The sequence below is a fragment of the Garra rufa genome, chromosome 24 (genome assembly GCF_049309525.1).
Source record: "Garra rufa chromosome 24, GarRuf1.0, whole genome shotgun sequence".
NCBI lineage: Eukaryota > Metazoa > Chordata > Actinopteri > Cypriniformes > Cyprinidae > Garra > Garra rufa.
In genome coordinates, this window is record NC_133384.1 from 39,348,900 (window position 1) to 39,367,885 (window position 18,986).

General features: G+C 39.4%; 1 protein-coding gene across 1 annotated transcript in view; it reads left to right on the forward strand.

Moving 5' to 3' along the window:
• lama1 (laminin, alpha 1) overlaps positions 1–18,986 on the forward strand; it is a 153,434-nt gene that overhangs the window by 86,577 nt on the left and 47,871 nt on the right. Inside the window, 11 exon segments of the mRNA XM_073831219.1 lie at positions 384–545; positions 7,648–7,749; positions 8,093–8,307; positions 10,684–10,795; positions 10,881–10,991; positions 11,215–11,342; positions 13,593–13,679; positions 13,776–13,987; positions 15,086–15,192; positions 17,325–17,505; positions 18,828–18,964. Of these exon segments, the coding sequence (XP_073687320.1) occupies positions 384–545; positions 7,648–7,749; positions 8,093–8,307; positions 10,684–10,795; positions 10,881–10,991; positions 11,215–11,342; positions 13,593–13,679; positions 13,776–13,987; positions 15,086–15,192; positions 17,325–17,505; positions 18,828–18,964 (1,554 nt within the window).

Below are 18,986 nucleotides of genomic sequence, written 5' to 3' on the forward strand. Positions count from 1 at the left end.
TTCAGTGTCACATGATCCTTCAGGAATCATTCTAATATACTGATTTATTACTTTTATTATCAATGTATAAAACGGAAATAAAATTTAAAACTATGTAAACATTGCAAATTTAAAAAAAAAATCACAAAAGTGAAGTGAAACAAAATATAATGATTAAAAAATATTAATAAATTTATATTTATTAAACAAAAACAATAAAATGTTAAACAACTAAATTAGTAACATTTAACAAAAATACTAAAATAATTCAAAGTAAAACCTAAAAAAAAAATTATAGATACTAAATAGGCAAAGAAAGCTAATAAAAATGACAAAAACACAACAAAAGTAGTAATATTAAAGAAAAAGAGAAAATCTAATTCAAAATATGAATTGTTTCTCAGGTGGAGCACAGAGACGGCGTTCTCCATCGCTCTCTCCAGAGCTCCTCCATCTTCACGTCTCCCGTCTCAGACGACAACCTGATCGTCTCCAACGTCTCATCATCCGCGGGCGTCCTGTCCGTGTGGTCCTGGGCCGCGCCGGAGTCTTTCCTCAACAACAAGGTGATCTACAGCCCTTCAATTCACTGCCATCTCTGTTTCCTGTCTCCTGATGCTGTTTGTAGCCGCTGGCATGTCATTAGACTCAGACTCATTAGCACATTACAGATAATTAACTCACACTAATCAACAGCGTCTGTCCCCGGCTCATTAATGACATTAAAATAAGTAATTATAACATTCATTTCCATCAGCTCACAGAGAAGGAGGTGCTGATTGCTCTCCATTCATGATGATATCAAAATAGACATTCAGCTTCACTTCGAAAAATGCTTTTCTTATTGATTTTTTGTCTTGTTTCAAGCCAAAATGTCAAAAAATTCTTAAACCAAGAAGATTTTCTAGATAAGTAAAAAGGATTGTCTTGTTTTCAGAATTAAGTGTGTTTTTGCTTAAAACTAGCTAAATAATCTTCCAATGAGGTAAGAAAAATAATCTTCAATAAAAATAATAAAACTGTAATAATAAAACTGGAGCTATCATTAACTAACCTAAAACTATGAAAATTATATTTAAAAAATAAAAATATAAGATGAAGAAAAACCTAAATTTAAAATTATGAAATACAAACAACCTAAATGAAAATATTAAAATAAAAGCTAATTCAAAATTGTAGCAATAGTATAATGTTTTTGAATTTGTCAAGTGCAAACAATACATTTTAATTCACATTTATTATGCCGCTTTTTGCAATACAAATCATCACAATAATAGTATATAAATAATACTAATTCTGTTTGAAAAAAATGTTTTGCTTACACCATTGGGAGATTATTTTGCTTGTTCTGAAAACAAGAACATAATTTTTACTTGTCTCAAATCTTTCTTGATTTAAGAATTTTTAATATTTTGGCTGGAAACAAGACAAAAAATATGTAAGAAAAGCATTTATTGTAGTGTTTCCTGAGGTTACAGTTACTGTGGTTGTTATTTTTATTACTTTCAATACATTTATTGTTTGCACTTGATTTTAAAATATCATAATTAAAAGACTGATTTTAATTGATCTGATTCATGAAATCTGTAAAGTGCTATATATTTATTAATAAATGTATTTATTAATTTTTTTATTTTATTTTTTTGCACTTGACATTTTAAAATATCATAATTAAAAGACAGTTAATAAAACTCGAATTAAAATGATCTGAATTAAGTCTGTGCTTTAAAAAAACTGGTGCAATACTTTCAGAGATAAAATATTAATAAAATTGTAACCCATCCATAGACGGAGTCGGAGGCTGAGGATCCATGTGCAATAGCTTTAATAGAATCGTAGTCAGGCAGGCAGGGTTCAATCACAGGCAAACAGGAGCAATACAGATAATCCACAGAGTAATCAGTAATCCAGGCAAAGGGGTCAAAAGGCAGGCAGAAAGCAATCACAGGCGGGATAAACAGTCCAAACGGCAACGGGAGAATAATAACCAGAATAGAAACGCTCAGGATTGATAGTGAAACTAAACAAAACTTCGCGAGGGAAAGCCCGCGGAGCGAGTCTATAAATGGCCGCCAGGCGGAAGTGACCCGGACGACCCGGAACCGGAAGTGAGTCCCAGGTACGGGAAGTGAGTTAAAAGTCCGGTGAGGGTTCCCGCTGACAGCGGTCGGAGGGAGCCACAGAGACCGCGTTGGTAACAGAGCCCCCCCCCTGCGAGCGACTCCTGGCGCGAGGAGGTGGCCGACGCCGAGGTCTACCCCTTCCTCGGGGGGCTGGCCGATCTGGGTGGTTGAGGTGAAATTCGGTGGTGAGAGAAGGGTCCAGGATGTCCTCAGAGGCGACCCACGATCTCTCCTCGGGGCCGAAGCCCTCCCAGTCGACCAAATACTGTAAGCGACCATTCCGGCGTCGGGAGTCCAGGATGATGTTGACACGATATACCTCCTCGCCGTCGACTGCTACGGGGGGAGGTCCCTGGGTGGCGGTCTCGTCTAGGTCCTCCACTCCTTCCGGTGGGTCAGCGGGCTTTAACAGAGAGACATGAAAGGTGGGTGAGATACGATAATGAGGAGGTAATTCTAGCCGAAAGGAAACTGGGGTAATCTGTCTAGAAATTTTGAATGGACCCACGTACCTGGGACAGAGCTTTCTGGATGGCAGACGGAGTCGCAGGTCCCGGGTGGAGAGCCAGACCCACTGGCCGGGTTCGTACTGGGGTCCGGGTCGACGCTTGCGGTTGGCCTGGGCCTGAGTACGACGGATAGCTCCCTGCAGGTGGACGTGAGCACGGTTCCAAGTTTCCTCACTGAGTAGGAGCCAGGAGTTGATTGCTGGAAGGTTAGAAGGTTCCCCAGACCAAGGGAAGAGAGGTGGTTGGTAGCCTAGGGTACACTGAAACGGGGTGAGATTGGTAGAGGGCTTGCGTATAGAGTTCTGGGCATATTCGGCCCAGAACAGGAAGCGGCTCCAGTCCTCCTGGTGGTCGTGGCAGTAGGAGCGAAGGAAGCGAATTAGTTCCTGATTCAACCTCTCCACTTGGCCATTGGACTCCGGGTGATATCCAGACGTTAAGCTCACATTAATGTTGAGAAGGCGGCAGAAGCTACTCCAGAGATGAGAAGTGAACTGGGGACCACGATCAGAGACTATATCTTCAGGGAGTCCGTAGATCCTAAACACCCACTGACACAGTAGTTCGGCTGTTTCCAAGGCCGTGGGAAGTTTCGGAAGTGGTATGAAGCGACAGCCCTTTGAAAAGCGGTCTACTACAGAGAGGACGGTGGTGTAACCCCTAGATGGAGGGAGGTCCGTGACGAAGTCCAGGGCAATGTGGGACCAAGGGCGTTGGGGTACCGGTAGAGGCTGTAGAAGGCCGGCGGGCAGGCGACGAGGAACCTTGGAAATATTACAGGTAGTGCATTTCTGGACGAACTGAATGGTGTCTTGGCGAATGGTAGGCCACCAAAACCTGTTGTTGAGCAGATCCAAGGTTGATTCAATGCCTGGATGGCCTGAGCTGGGAGACGAGTGAACCTGGGTGAGAACCTGAGACCGGAGGCTGTGGGGAACGTAAGTGAGGTGGAGCGGGCAATTAGGAGGAGCGGGATCCTGAGCTTGAGCATCAGCAATTTCCGTCATGATGTCCCATGTGACAGGAGCGACGATCATGGAGGTAGGGAGGATGGGTCCTGGAGAGGACGTGGGCTCTTTGGATTCGTAGATGCGTGAAAGTGAATCTGCCTTGGTGTTTTGTGAACCTGGACGATAAGAGACCTGGAAGTCGAAGCGGGTGAAGAACAGTGCCCATCTGGCTTGACGATGATTTAGCACTTTAGCCGTGCGCAGATATTCGAGGTTCTTGTGGTCGGTCAGCACAGTGAAAGGGTGTTTCGAGCCCTCGAGCCAGTGTCGCCATTCCTCCAGGGCAAGTTTGATGGCTAAGAGTTCGCGATTTCCGACATCATAGTTTCTCTCCGTGGGGGTGAGTTTGTGAGAGAAGTAGGCACAAGGGAACACCTTGGACGGATTACCCTGCCGTTGGGACAAAACCGCTCCAACTCCAGTGCTAGATGCATCCACCTCCACAATGAATGGTTGGTCAGGATCAGGGTGATGGAGAATGGGTGCCGTGGTGAACCTTTGGCGGAGATCGTCGAAGGCTTGCAAGGCGTCCTGGGTCCAGGAGAGACGAGAAGCTCCTCTCTTCACCATGGCGGTGAGCGGGGCCGCAACGGTACTGAAATGTCGAATGAATCGACGGTAGAAATTAGCAAAGCCCAAAAAGCGTTGCAGTTCCTTGAGGGTATTTGGGCGGGGCCATTGGAGTACCGCGTTAACCTTCCTCTCGTCCATTGCCACTCCCTCTGGACTTATGATGTATCCGAGGAAGGACACCCTCTCCAGATGAAACTCACATTTCTCCTCCTTGGCATAAAGCTGATGTGAGATGAGGCGTTGTAGTACTGCTCGGACGTGTTTGATGTGTTCTGAGAGTGAACTGGAATAAATAAGGATATCGTCAATGTAGACCACCACCCACCGATTTAACATGTCCCGGAAGACCTCATTGATAAAGGCTTGAAAGTAAGATGGACTGTTGGCCAGGCCGAAGGGCATTACCCGATATTCATAATGGCCTGAGGTGGTAGAGAAGGCCGTCTTCCATTCATCCCCTGCTTTAATCCTTATCAGGTTATAGGCTGAGCGCAAATCCAGCTTGGTGAAGATCTTAGCCGAGCGTAGTTGTTCCAGGGCAGATGGGACGAGTGGGAGCGGGTAGCGGTATTTTATTGTCACTTCATTGAGTCCACGGTAGTCGATACAAGGCCGGAGCCCTCCGTCCTTCTTTTTAACGAAAAAGAAACCTGCTGAGGCCGGTGAGGTGGATGGGGTTATGAAGCCCTTAGCCAGTTCCTCCTGAATGTAAGAGTCCATGGCTCTCGATTCGGCTTGGGACAGCGGGAAGACGCGCCCTCGTGGCGGGGTAGCTCCAGGAATGAGATCAATGGCACAGTCCCCTGGTCTGTGAGGTGGTAGTTTGGTTGCCTGTGTGCGACTGAAGGCCTCCCGTAGATCATGATACACGGATGGGATGGAAGAAGGGGAGGAACCTGTGATGTGTGAGAGGTTAGGCTGGGCTGTGGTTGTTAGACAGTGTTGCTGGCAATGGGGTGACCACTGAAAGATGGTGCGCTTCGACCAATCAATGGATGGGCTGTGTTGGTTCAGCCAGGGGTAACCAAGGATGACGGGTGACTGAGATGATGTGATTATGAAGAAGCGAATGGTCTCTTGATGTCCAGGATTGACGTGTAGAGTGAGGTCGTTGGTGGTATGGAGGATCTTTCCTGATCCTAGCGGTCGCCCGTCGATGGCGGCCACTGAAACATGTGAAGGACAGGAGAGAATGGGGAGATGGTTAGCAGTCACGAACTCAGAGTCTATGAAGTTTCCAGCAGCTCCTGAGTCAATTAAAGCCATGGTTTCAATCACTTGACTAAGATATGTGAGCTTTATAGGTATCTGACAACAGCTTGATAGGGTGTCCAGATTACTCACCGAGGAGGGCTGGCGTGGAGGACGAGTAGGACAATTTGCTCGAATGTGGCCTGCCTGTCCACAATACAGGCATAGGTTGTTACGAAGCCTTCTTTCTCTTTCCTCCAGGGTTAACTTGGTAGCTCCTAGCTGCATGGGTTCTGGGGCTACCTCTGAGGGGGGTGCAGGTAGAGCCACAGATGGAAGAGGACGGTTGGGTTTGCGAGCCTTCATAATGTTATCCACTCGAATCGAAAGGTCAATGTATTGATCCAGAGTGAGATTTTCATCCCGGCAGGCCAGCTCCACCTGCAGGTCGGGATGCAGACCCCGACGATAATGTAGCTTTAGCGGTTCATCATTCCATCCACTCTGGGCGGCAAGGGTGCGAAAACTCAAGGCATAATCTGCAGCACTTCTCCTACCCTGACGGAGTGCTAAAATCTGTTCCCCTGCCTCTCCGCTCTCTGAGCTGGGCTGAAAGACCTCCTTAAATCTTTGTAGGAAGGCGGCAAAGGATGGAAAGGTGGGAGCGTCGAGACGCCAGACCGCAGTAGCCCAGTCTAGAGCCCTTCCGGAAAGGAGCGAGCAGACGAATGCAATTCTGCTGTCCTCAGTGGGATATAGATGGGGTTGCTGATTGACAAACAATGAGCACTGCAGCAGGAAACCTTTACACTTGGTCGGTGTACCGTCAAATTTTTCTGGAAAAGCTAGTCGTGGACTAGCCGCCACGGGAGGAGCGGTGGGTGGTGGTGTGGCAGGTGTAGCGACGGGCGGCGCCGTCATCTGCAAACCTTGCAATGCTCTTACCAGCTGTCCGGTTAGATCGGTTAGGCGATCCAGCTGTTGTTGGTGGTGGTAGATAGCTGTGGCCTGTGCACTTAGCTCCGTGGTGAGCTGATGAACGGCTGCTGGCGTTGATTCCGGGGCGGAAGCAGTCGCTGGATCCGGTATCGGCGAAGTTTTCTGTAACCCATCCATAGACGGAGTCGGAGGCTGAGGATCCATGTGCAATAGCTTTAATAGAATCGTAGTCAGGCAGGCAGGGTTCAATCACAGGCAAACAGGAGCAATACAGATAATCCACAGAGTAATCAGTAATCCAGGCAAAGGGGTCAAAAGGCAGGCAGAAAGCAATCACAGGCGGGATAAACAGTCCAAACGGCAACGGGAGAATAATAACCAGAATAGAAACGCTCAGGATTGATAGTGAAACTAAACAAAACTTCGCGAGGGAAAGCCCGCGGAGCGAGTCTATAAATGGCCGCCAGGCGGAAGTGACCCGGACGACCCGGAACCGGAAGTGAGTCCCAGGTACGGGAAGTGAGTTAAAAGTCCGGTGAGGGTTCCCGCTGACAGCGGTCGGAGGGAGCCACAGAGACCGCGTTGGTAACAGAAATATTGTGTTTTAGTATTATTTATATACTATTATTGTGATGATTTGTATTGTAAAAAGCGGCATATAAATAAATGTGACTTAAAATGTATTGTTTGCACTTGACAAATTCAAAAACATTATACTATTGCATTTCAAAAGAGTGTATCAATAATATAATATTATAGATATTATTTTTATTGCTTAAAATACACTTATTGTTTGCATTTGACATTTTAAAATATCACAATTAAAAGACAGTTAATAAAACTTGAATTAAAATAATTGAATTAAATCTGTGCTTTACAAAAGGGGTATATAGTATTTATTACTATATTGAATTAGCTTTTATTTTAATATTTTCATTTAAGTTGTTTGTATTTCATAATTTTTAATGTAGGTTTTTCTTCATCTTATATTTTTATTTTTTAAATATAATTTTCATAGTTTTAGGTTAGTTAATGATAACTCCAGTTTTAGGTGCAATATTTTTAGAGATAAAATAAAATTAAATATGATGTTTCAGTATTATTTATACTATTTATACTCCTATACAGATGAAATAATTTGTATTACATCATTAACATTAACTGTTATTTTATGGTTTGAAATGATTTGTATTGTATAAAGCGCCATATAAATAAATGTGACTTGAATTAAAACTGTAAATAATGACCTACAATCATCTGTGAACCAATTGAAACATATTAACAGTATTCTGACAAATGTAACCAATATCTTTTGTCTTATAGTTGACGTCATATGGAGGTTTCTTGAACTACAGCGTTGCGTACGACACATCTGAGGAAAACGTGGACAAAACGCTTCAAGCTCATTTCAGCGTCATTATTGAGGTACGATTATGATACATTTACTACTTGATTTGTTTAGTAGATATATGTGACCCTGAACCACAAAACCAGTCATAAGGGTCAATTTAATGAAATTCAGATGTATACATCATCTCAAACTGAATGAATAAGCTTTCCATTGGTGTATGGTTTGTTAGGATAGAATAATATTTGGCTGAGATGCAACTATTTGAAAATCTGGAATCTGAGGGTGCAAAAAAATCTAAATATTGAGAAAATCACCTTTAAAGTTGTTCAAATGACGTTCTTAGCAATGCATATTACTAATCAAAAATGTAATTTTAATAAGCACAGCTTGATGATTCTCCATGATGGTGTGTTTCAGGGTAACGGGCGAATGCTGAGACAGTTTCTGTCCGCTCGTCTGCTGTTGAACGCTCACACAGAGCAGCGCGTCTCGCTCCAGATGCTGCCGCACGCCTTCATGGACGCTCACAGCGGGAGCAGCGTTCAGAGAGACGAACTGATGACGGTGCTGGCGGACGTGGCTGCGCTCAGGGTTCGAGCTCAGCTGGAGGACAACGCTGAGGGAACACTCAGGTCACACAGAGATTTATTTTTTAAACAGCCTGAAATTCACCATTTTTACCTTTAATCACATATAAACATATAGGACAAACAGTATAAGACAAATTATGATGCATTTGAAGTACTTGAATTTGACTTTTTGAAATTTAAGGCCTGGAAAACCCTTGAAAATAGCAATACTCCTGAAGAGAAATAAGTGTTTAATTTTTTCAATCTTTTGACACACGATGAACACTGTTGAGCTTGTGTAGCCCCTGGCCCTTTTCAGCGCTGCTGTAAACATTACAATGCTCATAATCCCTTTTAAATATTTATTCCAATATATACTGATAAATGTGAGACTGAGTTGAATAGTATGAGATGACTGGATGCTTTCAGCTGATTTTCTATTGAACTGTCAGCAACTGAACTGCAGCTCAAACTATTTCAAATATAGTGAATGAAGCTACAAACTCGCGAAAAAAAGCGCAATGTTTCCATCTAACATGTATTTGGAGCTGCAGCTGGTCATATTAATGGAGTGTTTCACTAGTTACAGTAAACCGCTTACCTCACCTCAATATGTTCCTAGATTTGTGTTAGATGTGATCTTTGGAATGTTAATGTCATAAAACTATTGAGATAAACCAGTAGTAGTACTGACAGTGTCATGTAAACATAAAAAGATGCGAAAAGAGGAACCGAATCAAATGAGTGAGTCATTTACACAGAATCCGCTCCAATTGATTCAAATTTGTGACTTTGATCATTCAGTTCAAGGGAATCACTAGCAAAAAAAAACAGATCAAGTTGAAATTGCCGGACTTCGAGCGCATATCGTGAATCATTTGATTCGGATCGGAATTTTGGAGGGAGCTCACGAATCATTTGATCCGTATCTGGACTTTTAGCGTGATTCGCGAATCATTTGATTCAGATCGGCGCTTTGGAGTGGACTCGCGATTCACGAATCATTTGATTCAGATCGGTGCTTTGGAGTGGACTCGCGATTCGTGAATCATTTGATTCAGATCGGCCCTTTGGAGCGGACTCGCAATTCGCGAATCATTTGATTCAGATCGGCGCTTTGGAGCGGACTCGCAATTCGCGAATCATTTGATTCAGATCGGCGCTTTGGAGCGGACTCGCGATTCGCAAATCTTTTGATTCAGATCGGCGCTTTGGAGCGGACTCGCGATTCGCAAATCTTTTGATTCAGATCGGCGCTTTGGAGCGGACTCGAGAATCATTTGATTCATTTGATTGAGTGAATCATTTGATTTAGATCAGAATCATTTTCGCGAATCATTTGATTCAGATCGGCGCTTTGGAGCGGACTCGTGATTCGCGAATCATTTGATTCAGATCGGCGCCTTGGAGCGGACTCGCGATTCGCGAATCATTTGATTCAGATCGGAATTTTGGAGGGAGCTCACGAATCATTTGATCCGTATCTGGACTTTTAGCGTGATTCGCGAATCATTTGATTCAGATCGGCGCTTTGGAGTGGACTCGCGATTCACGAATCATTTGATTCAGATCGGTGCTTTGGAGTGGACTCGCGATTCGTGAATCATTTGATTCAGATCGGTGCTTTGGAGCGGACTCGCGATTCGTGAATCATTTGATTCAGATCGGCGCTTTGGAGCGGACTCGCAATTCGCGAATCATTTGATTCAGATCGGCGCTTTGGAGCGGACTCGCGATTCGCGAATCATTTGATTCAGATCGGCGCTTTGGAGCGGACTCGCGATTCGCGAATCATTTGATTCAGATCGGCGCTTTGGAGCGGACTCGCGATTCGCGAATCTTTTGATTCAGATCGGCGCTTTGGAGCTGACTCGAGAATCATTTGATTCATTTGATTGAGTGAATCATTTGATTTAGATCAGAATCATTTTCGCGAATCATTTGATTCAGATCGGCGCTTTGTAGCTGACTCGAGAATCATTTGATTCATTTGATTGAGTGAATCATTTGATTTAGATCAGAATCATTTTCGCGAATCATTTGATTCAGATCGGCGCTTTGTAGCGGACTCGTGATTCGAGAATCATTTGATTCAGATCGAAAACATTGGAGCATGGAATGCGAATCATTTGATTCAAATCAGGACTTCGGAGCGAGTTCGCAAATCTTTTTTTCTGATTTTAATTTTTTTTAATCAGTAGAAAACATCAAACCTTTAAGGCACTTCAGTTACACAAACAAAACAAAGAAAGTATACCCAAATACAAATAAGAAAAGTAACCGTGGTTTACTATAGTAAAACTGCAGTATTTTTATTCTCATTATCATGAATTTGCCTGTCTAATGATGTTCTAACGTTGTTTTGATATAAACTGATTAATGTCTTGTTGTACTGAATCATTCACTAATGCTGTCTTTGTAAATGTGTTCTGTCCACAGGTTGAGTTCCGTATCTCTAGGCGTTGGAAACACAAACTCAGGTCTCTCTAAAATCCCTCTAGATGTGGAGCAGTGCGAGTGTCCGTGGGGTTATTCAGGCACTTCCTGTGAGGTGAGAAACCATTTCCAAGTCATGTTATCAAGTGACTGAATTATGTTCAGATACCTAACCCATCGGTGTGTGTTTGTGTCTTCAGTACTGCATTTCTGGGTTTTATCGGGTCGGTGGGATTCTCTTCGGAGGAAACTGTCTTCAGTGCGAGTGTAACGATCACGCAACCGAGTGCGACATCAACGGAGAGTGTCTGGTAGGATTTAACAGTTTTATCTGACAGAGAATAAGATCTGAGTGGAGTGTAGAGCAGTTCCTCCAGTGAACCGAAGCCATTAAACACTCTTTGTGTGTGTGTGTGTGTGTGTGTGTGTGTGTGTGTGTGTGTGTGTGTGTGTGTGTGTGTGTGTTTGTGTGTGTGTGTGTGTGTGTGTGTGTGTGTGTGTGTGTGTGTGTGTGTGTGTGTGTGTTCTCTTCAGGGCTGTGTGCACAACACCACGGGGCCTCACTGCGATCAGTGCCTGCCGGGTTTCTATGGTGACGCCAGCGAGGGCGCGCCGGACGACTGCCAGAGATGCGCCTGCCCGCTGACACTGGCGTCCAACAAGTGAGTGACTGTGTCTGCAAGCGGATCCATCCAGAGCCTCTCTTTGTGTGTCTATGTCTATGTATGTGTGTGTTTGTGTGAATGTCTGAGCCGTTTCTCACAGCAACACAAACTGTCTTCATCTGAGAACACATTCACACACACACACACACACACACACACACACACACACACAATGCCATGCGTTTAACACTATAAATTACAGTGCAGTGGAATAGAATAAATCTGTGGGGGATTTTCTTTTTTTTTTTTAAGACACATTTACATGCAAACATTGCAAACAATAAATTATCAATTAATTATTTAAAAACAGTTAACACTTGTCAGATTGCAATATATTTATATATATATATATATATATATATATATATATACACACACTACCAGTCAAAAGTTTTTGAACACTTTCAGAAAGTTTTAAATGTTTTTTAAAGTCTCTTCTGCTCACCTAGCATGCATTTATTTGATCTAAAACACAGAAAAAACTGTAATATTGTGAAATATTTTTACAATTTAAAATAACTGTTTTCTATTTGAATATATTTTAAAATGTAATTTATTTCTGTGATCAAAGCTAAATTTTCAGCAGCATTACTGCAGTCATCAGTGTCACATGATCATTCAGAAATCATTCTAATATACTGATTTGCTGTTCGAGAAACTGATTATTTCTGATTATTTGTTATTAGCAATATTTAAAACATTATACACTATACCATTCAAAACGTTGGAGTCAGTGTGTATATATATATATATATATATATATATATATATATATATATTTTTATTTTTTTTTTTTTTAATTATTTGTTTTTTAAGAAATTATATGCAAGGATTTAAGCAAGGATGCTTTAAATCGATCAAAAGTGATGATAAAGACATTTATAACGTTACAAAAGATTTCTGTTTCCGATCAATTCTGTTCTTCCGCACTTTCTATTCATCAAATAAACCTGAAACAATTCTACTCAGCTGTTTTCAACGTAATAATAATAATAAATGTTTGTTAAACAGCAAATCAGAATGTTAGAATGATTTCTGAAGGATCGTGTGACACTGAAGACTGCAGTAATGATGCTGAAAATTCAGCTTTGATCACAGAAATAAATTACATTTTAATATATATTCAAATAGAAACCCGTCTTTTAAATGGTAATAATATTTACCGTACTTTGGATCAAATACAACAGTTTTGGTTAGCAGAAAAAACTTAATTAAAAAACATTAAAAATCCTACTGTTTAAAATAAATAAATAAATAAAATATATATTTTTACAATTTTCAAAAATCATATTTTGCATTGTGCATTCTAATTAATTTTAATCAAACTGCAATTGGGTTATTTTGATTAAGTAAATTAACAAAAAAAAAATACAGCTAACTAACACAATAAACATTTATTGACACAAACAGATCATTAAAAACATGATTTAAAAAAATCTGTTTTTGCAAATAAACTATATATATATATTAACTGATTTGTGTTAATTTAGAACTTAAATTAAATTAATTTATGTATTCATATTAAAACATGTTTAATTATATTTATTATATATTGTCTTTAATTTTATTATTTTTAATAAAATTATTTAATTAAATTATTTAAATAACTGTTATTAAATTAAATTGTTATCTGTGTATGTATATATATATATATAAATTATTTATTACAAATATATAAAATAAGATTTTGTAAATATAATTATATATATGTGACCCTGGACCACAAAACCAGTCTTAAGTCGCTGGGGTATATTTGTAGCAATAGCCAAAAATACATTGCATGGGTCAAAATTTTTGATTTTTCTTTTATGCCAAAAATCATTAAGAAATTAAGTAAAGATCATGTTCCATGAAGATTTTTTTGTAAAATTCCTACTGTAAACATATCAAAATGTGATTTTTGATTAGTAATATGCATTGTTAAGAACCTAATTTGGACAGCTTTAAAGGTGATTTTCTCAGTCTTTTTGATTTTTTTGCACCCTCAGATTTCTGATTTCAAATAGTTGTATCTCAGCCAAATATTGTCCTATCCTAACAAACCATACATCAATAGAAAGCTTATTGAGCTTTCATATGATGTATACATCTCAGTTTTGTCAAATTTAACCTTATGACTGGTTTTGTGGTCCAGGGTCACATATATATCTTTATCTTTTTAATAATTTTCACAATTTATATTGTATAAAGCGCTATATAAATAAAGATGACTTGACTTCAAATATCTGATTGGTGTGTTTGCTGCAGTTTCAGCCCCACATGTGTGCTGCAGGGTCCTGGTGAGTTTATGTGTGATCAGTGCCAGCTGGGATACGCAGGAGCCAAGTGTGAGCGGTACGAGGATTGCATAACTATCAGAGAATTTTCATAATTAATTTATTTTGAAGTTGCAATTTGTGAACTAATCAAATACTTCTCTCTCATCCTCAGGTGTGCTAACGGTTACTATGGCGACCCTGAAGTCCCGGGTCAGCGGTGTTCAGCGTGTGAGTGTAACGGTAACGTGGATCCGGCTGAAGAGGGTCACTGCGACGGACGCACAGGAGAGTGTCTGAAGTGTTTGGGTCACACGGCGGGGCGGCACTGCGAGCGATGCGCAGATGGGTTCTACGGAGATGCCGTCACACACAAAAACTGCCAGGGTGAGAGATAAAATTACAAACATATGCTTCATGTTCATGCATTATTTTTGTCTTTGCATTTTTGTTCATGAGGTTCACTTATAATTAGGGCTGGGCCATTAATTGACAGGCGAAATCCAGAACCTCTAACCATTATTTAAAATAATAGCCTATTAATTTAGGTTATTTTCTACTTTTGACATGGCAGTATTCATTTATTTTGTTTGCACAAAAATGAAAGTTATTTGTTTGCTTTTTAAAATATAACTGAAATGTGACTTTTTTTCATAAGACGTCTTTAATTTTAAAGCAAGCTTTGATTTGAGTTGTTTGAAATATTCACCAAGTAAACTTAGATAGTTTTTCTTTCAGGTATTTTAAAATCAGAAATAATAAGAAATGCACTCTTTCATTACAAAAAAAAAGTATCTTTACACTACAACCCAAAAATGTTAAATAATTAAAAAATTACATTTATTATTAAAAAAAAAAAAAAAGTTTAATAATCGTAATCGGGGTAAAATGTTTAATTAATCTGGGTTTTGATTTTAGGTCAAATCGTCCAGCCCGACTTATAATGTAGAAATACATTTCCATGTTTCTCTTGTGCAATAATGACTGATTGAAATGTATATTTTAAGTAATCATATTTAATTTTTTTTTAATTAAGATTTATAAATCTATTGGTGTATGGTTAGGATCAGACAATATCTGTTCGAGATCTAAGGTTTTAAGTTGTCCAAATGAAGTTCTTAGCAATGCATATTACTAATCAAAAATTAAGTTTGATTATATTTGCGATTGTTAATTGACAAAATATCGTCATGCAACATGATCTTTACTTAATATCCTAATGATTTTTGTCATAAAAGAAAAATCTATCATTTTGACCGATACAATGTATTTTTGTCTATTGCTACAAATATACCTGTGCTACTTTAGTAATATTGTCTATGCATAATAGTAACATTTAGATCAAAGAACAATAAGAAAGCATTTATTTGAAACTCATCCAGTGAGATGAAGCTGTAGTGACATCTCCTGGACAAACACAATGTTGTTTTACTATATCGTGTCCATCCATGTAATCATGAGCTCTGTGTTTCTGTGTCTATCCAGCCTGCGGTTGCTTTGGTAATGGCTCTCTGTCCACCGTGTGTAACGTGATCACGGGTCAGTGTGAATGTAAGACCAACGTCATCGGACAAACATGTGACCGCTGTCAGGTACGTCTGCTGTCGCCTTTATTAAAGCATTACTTCACTCTCAGGAAAAAGTGTCCCTGATAATGTACTCACCCCCTTGTCATCCAAGATGTTCACGTTTTTCTGTCTTCAGTCGTAAAGAAATTGTTCTTTGAGGAAAACATTATATAGTGGACTTCTATGGTGCTCGTGAGGTTGAACTTCCAAAATGCAGCTTAAATGCAGCTTCAAAGGACTCTAAACTGAGGAAGAAGAGTCTTATCTAGTGAAACGATTGGTCATTTTCTAAAAAATTACATACTTTTTAACCTCAAACGCTCATCTTGTCTAGCTCTGCGACGCACACACTGCAAAAAAATGCTTTTCTTACTTAGATTTTTTGTCTTGTTTCCAGGCAAAATATCTAAAAGATCTTGAATCAGGGAGGATTTTCTAGACAAGTAAAAATTATTATCTTGTTTTTAGTAAAAACAAGTCAAAATGAAGTGAGTTTTTGCTTAAAACAACCAAAATAATCTGCCAATGGGGTAAGAAAAAAAATCTTATTTCAAGCAGACAACTAGATTATTTTTCTTACCCCATTGGCAGATTATTTTGCTTGTTTCAAGCAAAAACTCACCTAATTTTGACCTGTTTTTACTAAAAACAAGACACTCATTTTTACTCGTCTAGAAAATCCTTCCTGATTCAAGAAATTTTAGATATTTTGGCTGGAAACAAGACAAAAAATCTAAGTAAGAAAAGCATTTTTTGCAGTGCATGCATACTCCTGTTCAAGACAGTTAGGGTATGTGGAAAAACTCCCATCTCATTTTCTCCTCCAACTTGAAAATCGTCTTATATCGCTATTTTTTTACCTTTTTTTTGTAAAGGGTATTTGTCGATGTAGGACGATTTAGAAGTTGGGGGAGAACGGGAGAAGTTTGAGTTGAGATGTGAGTTTTTCGACATACCCAAACTGTTTTGAACCGGAAACAGCTCAGGCAGAGCTAGACAAGATGAGCATTTGAAGTTAAAAAAGTATATAAATGAAAAAAGTTTTTAGAAAATAATAAGGCATTAGATGATTAAAACGATTATCGATGCATCTTTTGTTTTAATACAGATTGTCTTTGTGTAGAAGTATTTGTAATGACCCATAATGGTTTTACTTCCAAGATCTTTTATTAATAAAACAAATGGAAGTGATTGGGCAAGTTAACACGGTTACAGTAAACCAACGGGAAATGAAACATGTGCCTGTAGCAGCACACTTAAGCCTATTCTGAACCACTGACAAAATAATAGTCTTCCAACCAGCATCCTCCTGATGTGTGCATAATGAGCAATATTATCCTTCAGACAAAAAAAAAAAAAACAAGAAAACATTTTGTTGTACCAAAATCAGCTTTCATAAAAAAAACATAGAATTCTGTATTGTGGACATGCCACAGACTGTCCAGGCGCTACACCTCTGCCCTGCAAAAAATGCTTTTCCTACTTAGATATTTGTTTTGTTTCCAGCCAAAATATATAAAAATTCTTAAATCAAGAAGGTTATTCTAGACAAGTAAAAATGGTATTGTTTTCAAAAAAAACAAGTCAAAATCTGCCAATGGGCTAAGAAAAATTGTTTTGTTTTTTGTTTGAAATAAGATTTTCTTACCCCATTGGCAGAATATTTAGCTTATTTTCGATTATTTCTGCGAAAGAGAAATTAGAGTTCCCCCTTTTGTGTTCCATCACGTTATCAATTAACATTCAGAAATATAAAATTGACTTTTGACACTTGTGCGTCATTTTAGAATCGTACACGTCCGCATCAAAATGCATCTAAAAAATCTAATTTATCCCCCACCCCTAGAAAATATCTGATTGTTTCGCTTCTTCCTCGGCTGGGATCGTTTAGAGTCCTTTGAAGCTGCATTTAATCTCCATTTTTAACCTTCAATCCATTGAGCACCATTGAAGTCCACTATATGGAGAAAAATCCCCTTAAAAAACTATTTCTTTCCGACTTAAGAAAGAAAGACATGAACATCTTGGATGACAAGGGGCTGAGTAAATGATCAGGAAATGTTATTTTGGAAGTGGAGTGCTCATTTAATACTTCATATGACATTCATTAATAATTCTCTTATTTTCATATGTTTATAATTGTGTGTGTGTTTCAGGCGGGGTATTATGGTATCAACAGCGGCGATGGCTGCAGACTGTGTGAATGTAACCAATCGGGCGCTCTGTCTGCGTCATGTGACGAGGAGGGGCGGTGCCAGTGCATCAGCGGAGTGGCGGGCGATAAATGCGATCGCTGTGAGCGCGGATACTACAGATTCACCGAGAGCGGATGCACACGTAAGAATTATAATCGAAGATATTAGTCTATGACTACACTGCAAAAAAACACTTTTCTTACTTAGTGTTTTATCTTGTTTCTAGCCAAAATATTTGTAAAAAATTTAATTAAGATGCATTTAGTAGATAAGCAAAATTACATAAGATATTTAATTTTGTTTTAAGTAAAAGTAAGTACAAAAACAAGAGTATTTTACATACCCCACTGGCAGATAATTTTACTGATTTTAGAGGAGAAATTCACTTCCAGAACAGAAATTTACCGATAATGTACCCCCTTGTCATCCAGGATGTTCATGTCTTTTTTTCTTCAGTCGAAATTATGTTTTTTGAGAAAAACATTTCAGGAGTGTTCTCCATATAGTGGACTTCTATGGTGCCCTGAGTTTAAACTTGCAGTTTAAATGCAGCTTCAAAGGACTCTAAACGATCCCAGCCGAGGAAGAAGAGTCTTATCTAACAAAACGATCGATTATTTTCTTGAAAAAATTACAATTCATATACTTTTTAACCTCAAATGCTCATCTTGTCTTGCTCTGCCTAAACTCTGTTTTCTACAAGTTCAAGACAGTTAGGGTATGTCGAAAAACTCCCATCCTGTTACTTCAAAAAATAATTTTAAAATCGTCCTCCTTCGCTGCAGAAGTACAGACCCAGTGTTTACAAAGTGAACGTGCAAAAAAGATCAAACGCCCTTAACAAAAAAGGTAAAACAGCGATGTAGGACGATTTTAAAGCTGGAGGAGAAAGTGAGATGGGAGTTTTTCGACATACCCTAACTGTCTTGAACAGGAATACACAGAGTTCAGGCAGAGCTAGACAAGACAAGCATTTGAGGTTAAAAAGTGTGTAAATTGTAATTAAAAAAACCAAACATTTTTTTTCGCTAGATAAGATCCTTCTTCCTCGGCTGGGATCGTTTAGAGCTCTTTGAAGCTGCATTTAAACTGCATTTTGGAAGTTCAAACTCAGGGCACCATAGAAGTCCACTATATGGAGAGAAATCCTGAAATGTTTTCCTGACTTGACGACTGAAGAAAGAAAGACACGAACATCTTGGATGACAAGGGGGTGAGTACATTATCTGTAAATTTATGTTCTGGAAGTGAGCTTCTCCTTTAAGCAAACTGCACTTAATTTATCCTTTTTTCCTGGAAACAAGACCTTATGTAATTTCGCTTATCTAAAAAATGCATCTTAATTGAAGAATTTTTAGATATTTTGACTAGAAACAAGACAAAAATACTAAGTAAGTTTATTGCGGTGTAGTTTTTGTCTGGTTAGTGAGTGTCGACTGTAATTTCACGCTGTGTCTCTTCTAGCATGCGACTGCGCACACACACACGGAAACTGTAACGCAGACACGGGCGAGTGTATTTGTCCTCCACACACTCACGGACCGAAGTGTGAGGAGTGTGAGGAAAATCACTGGGGTCACGACGGTGTGTCCGGCTGTAAGGTATGATATATGAATTATGTAA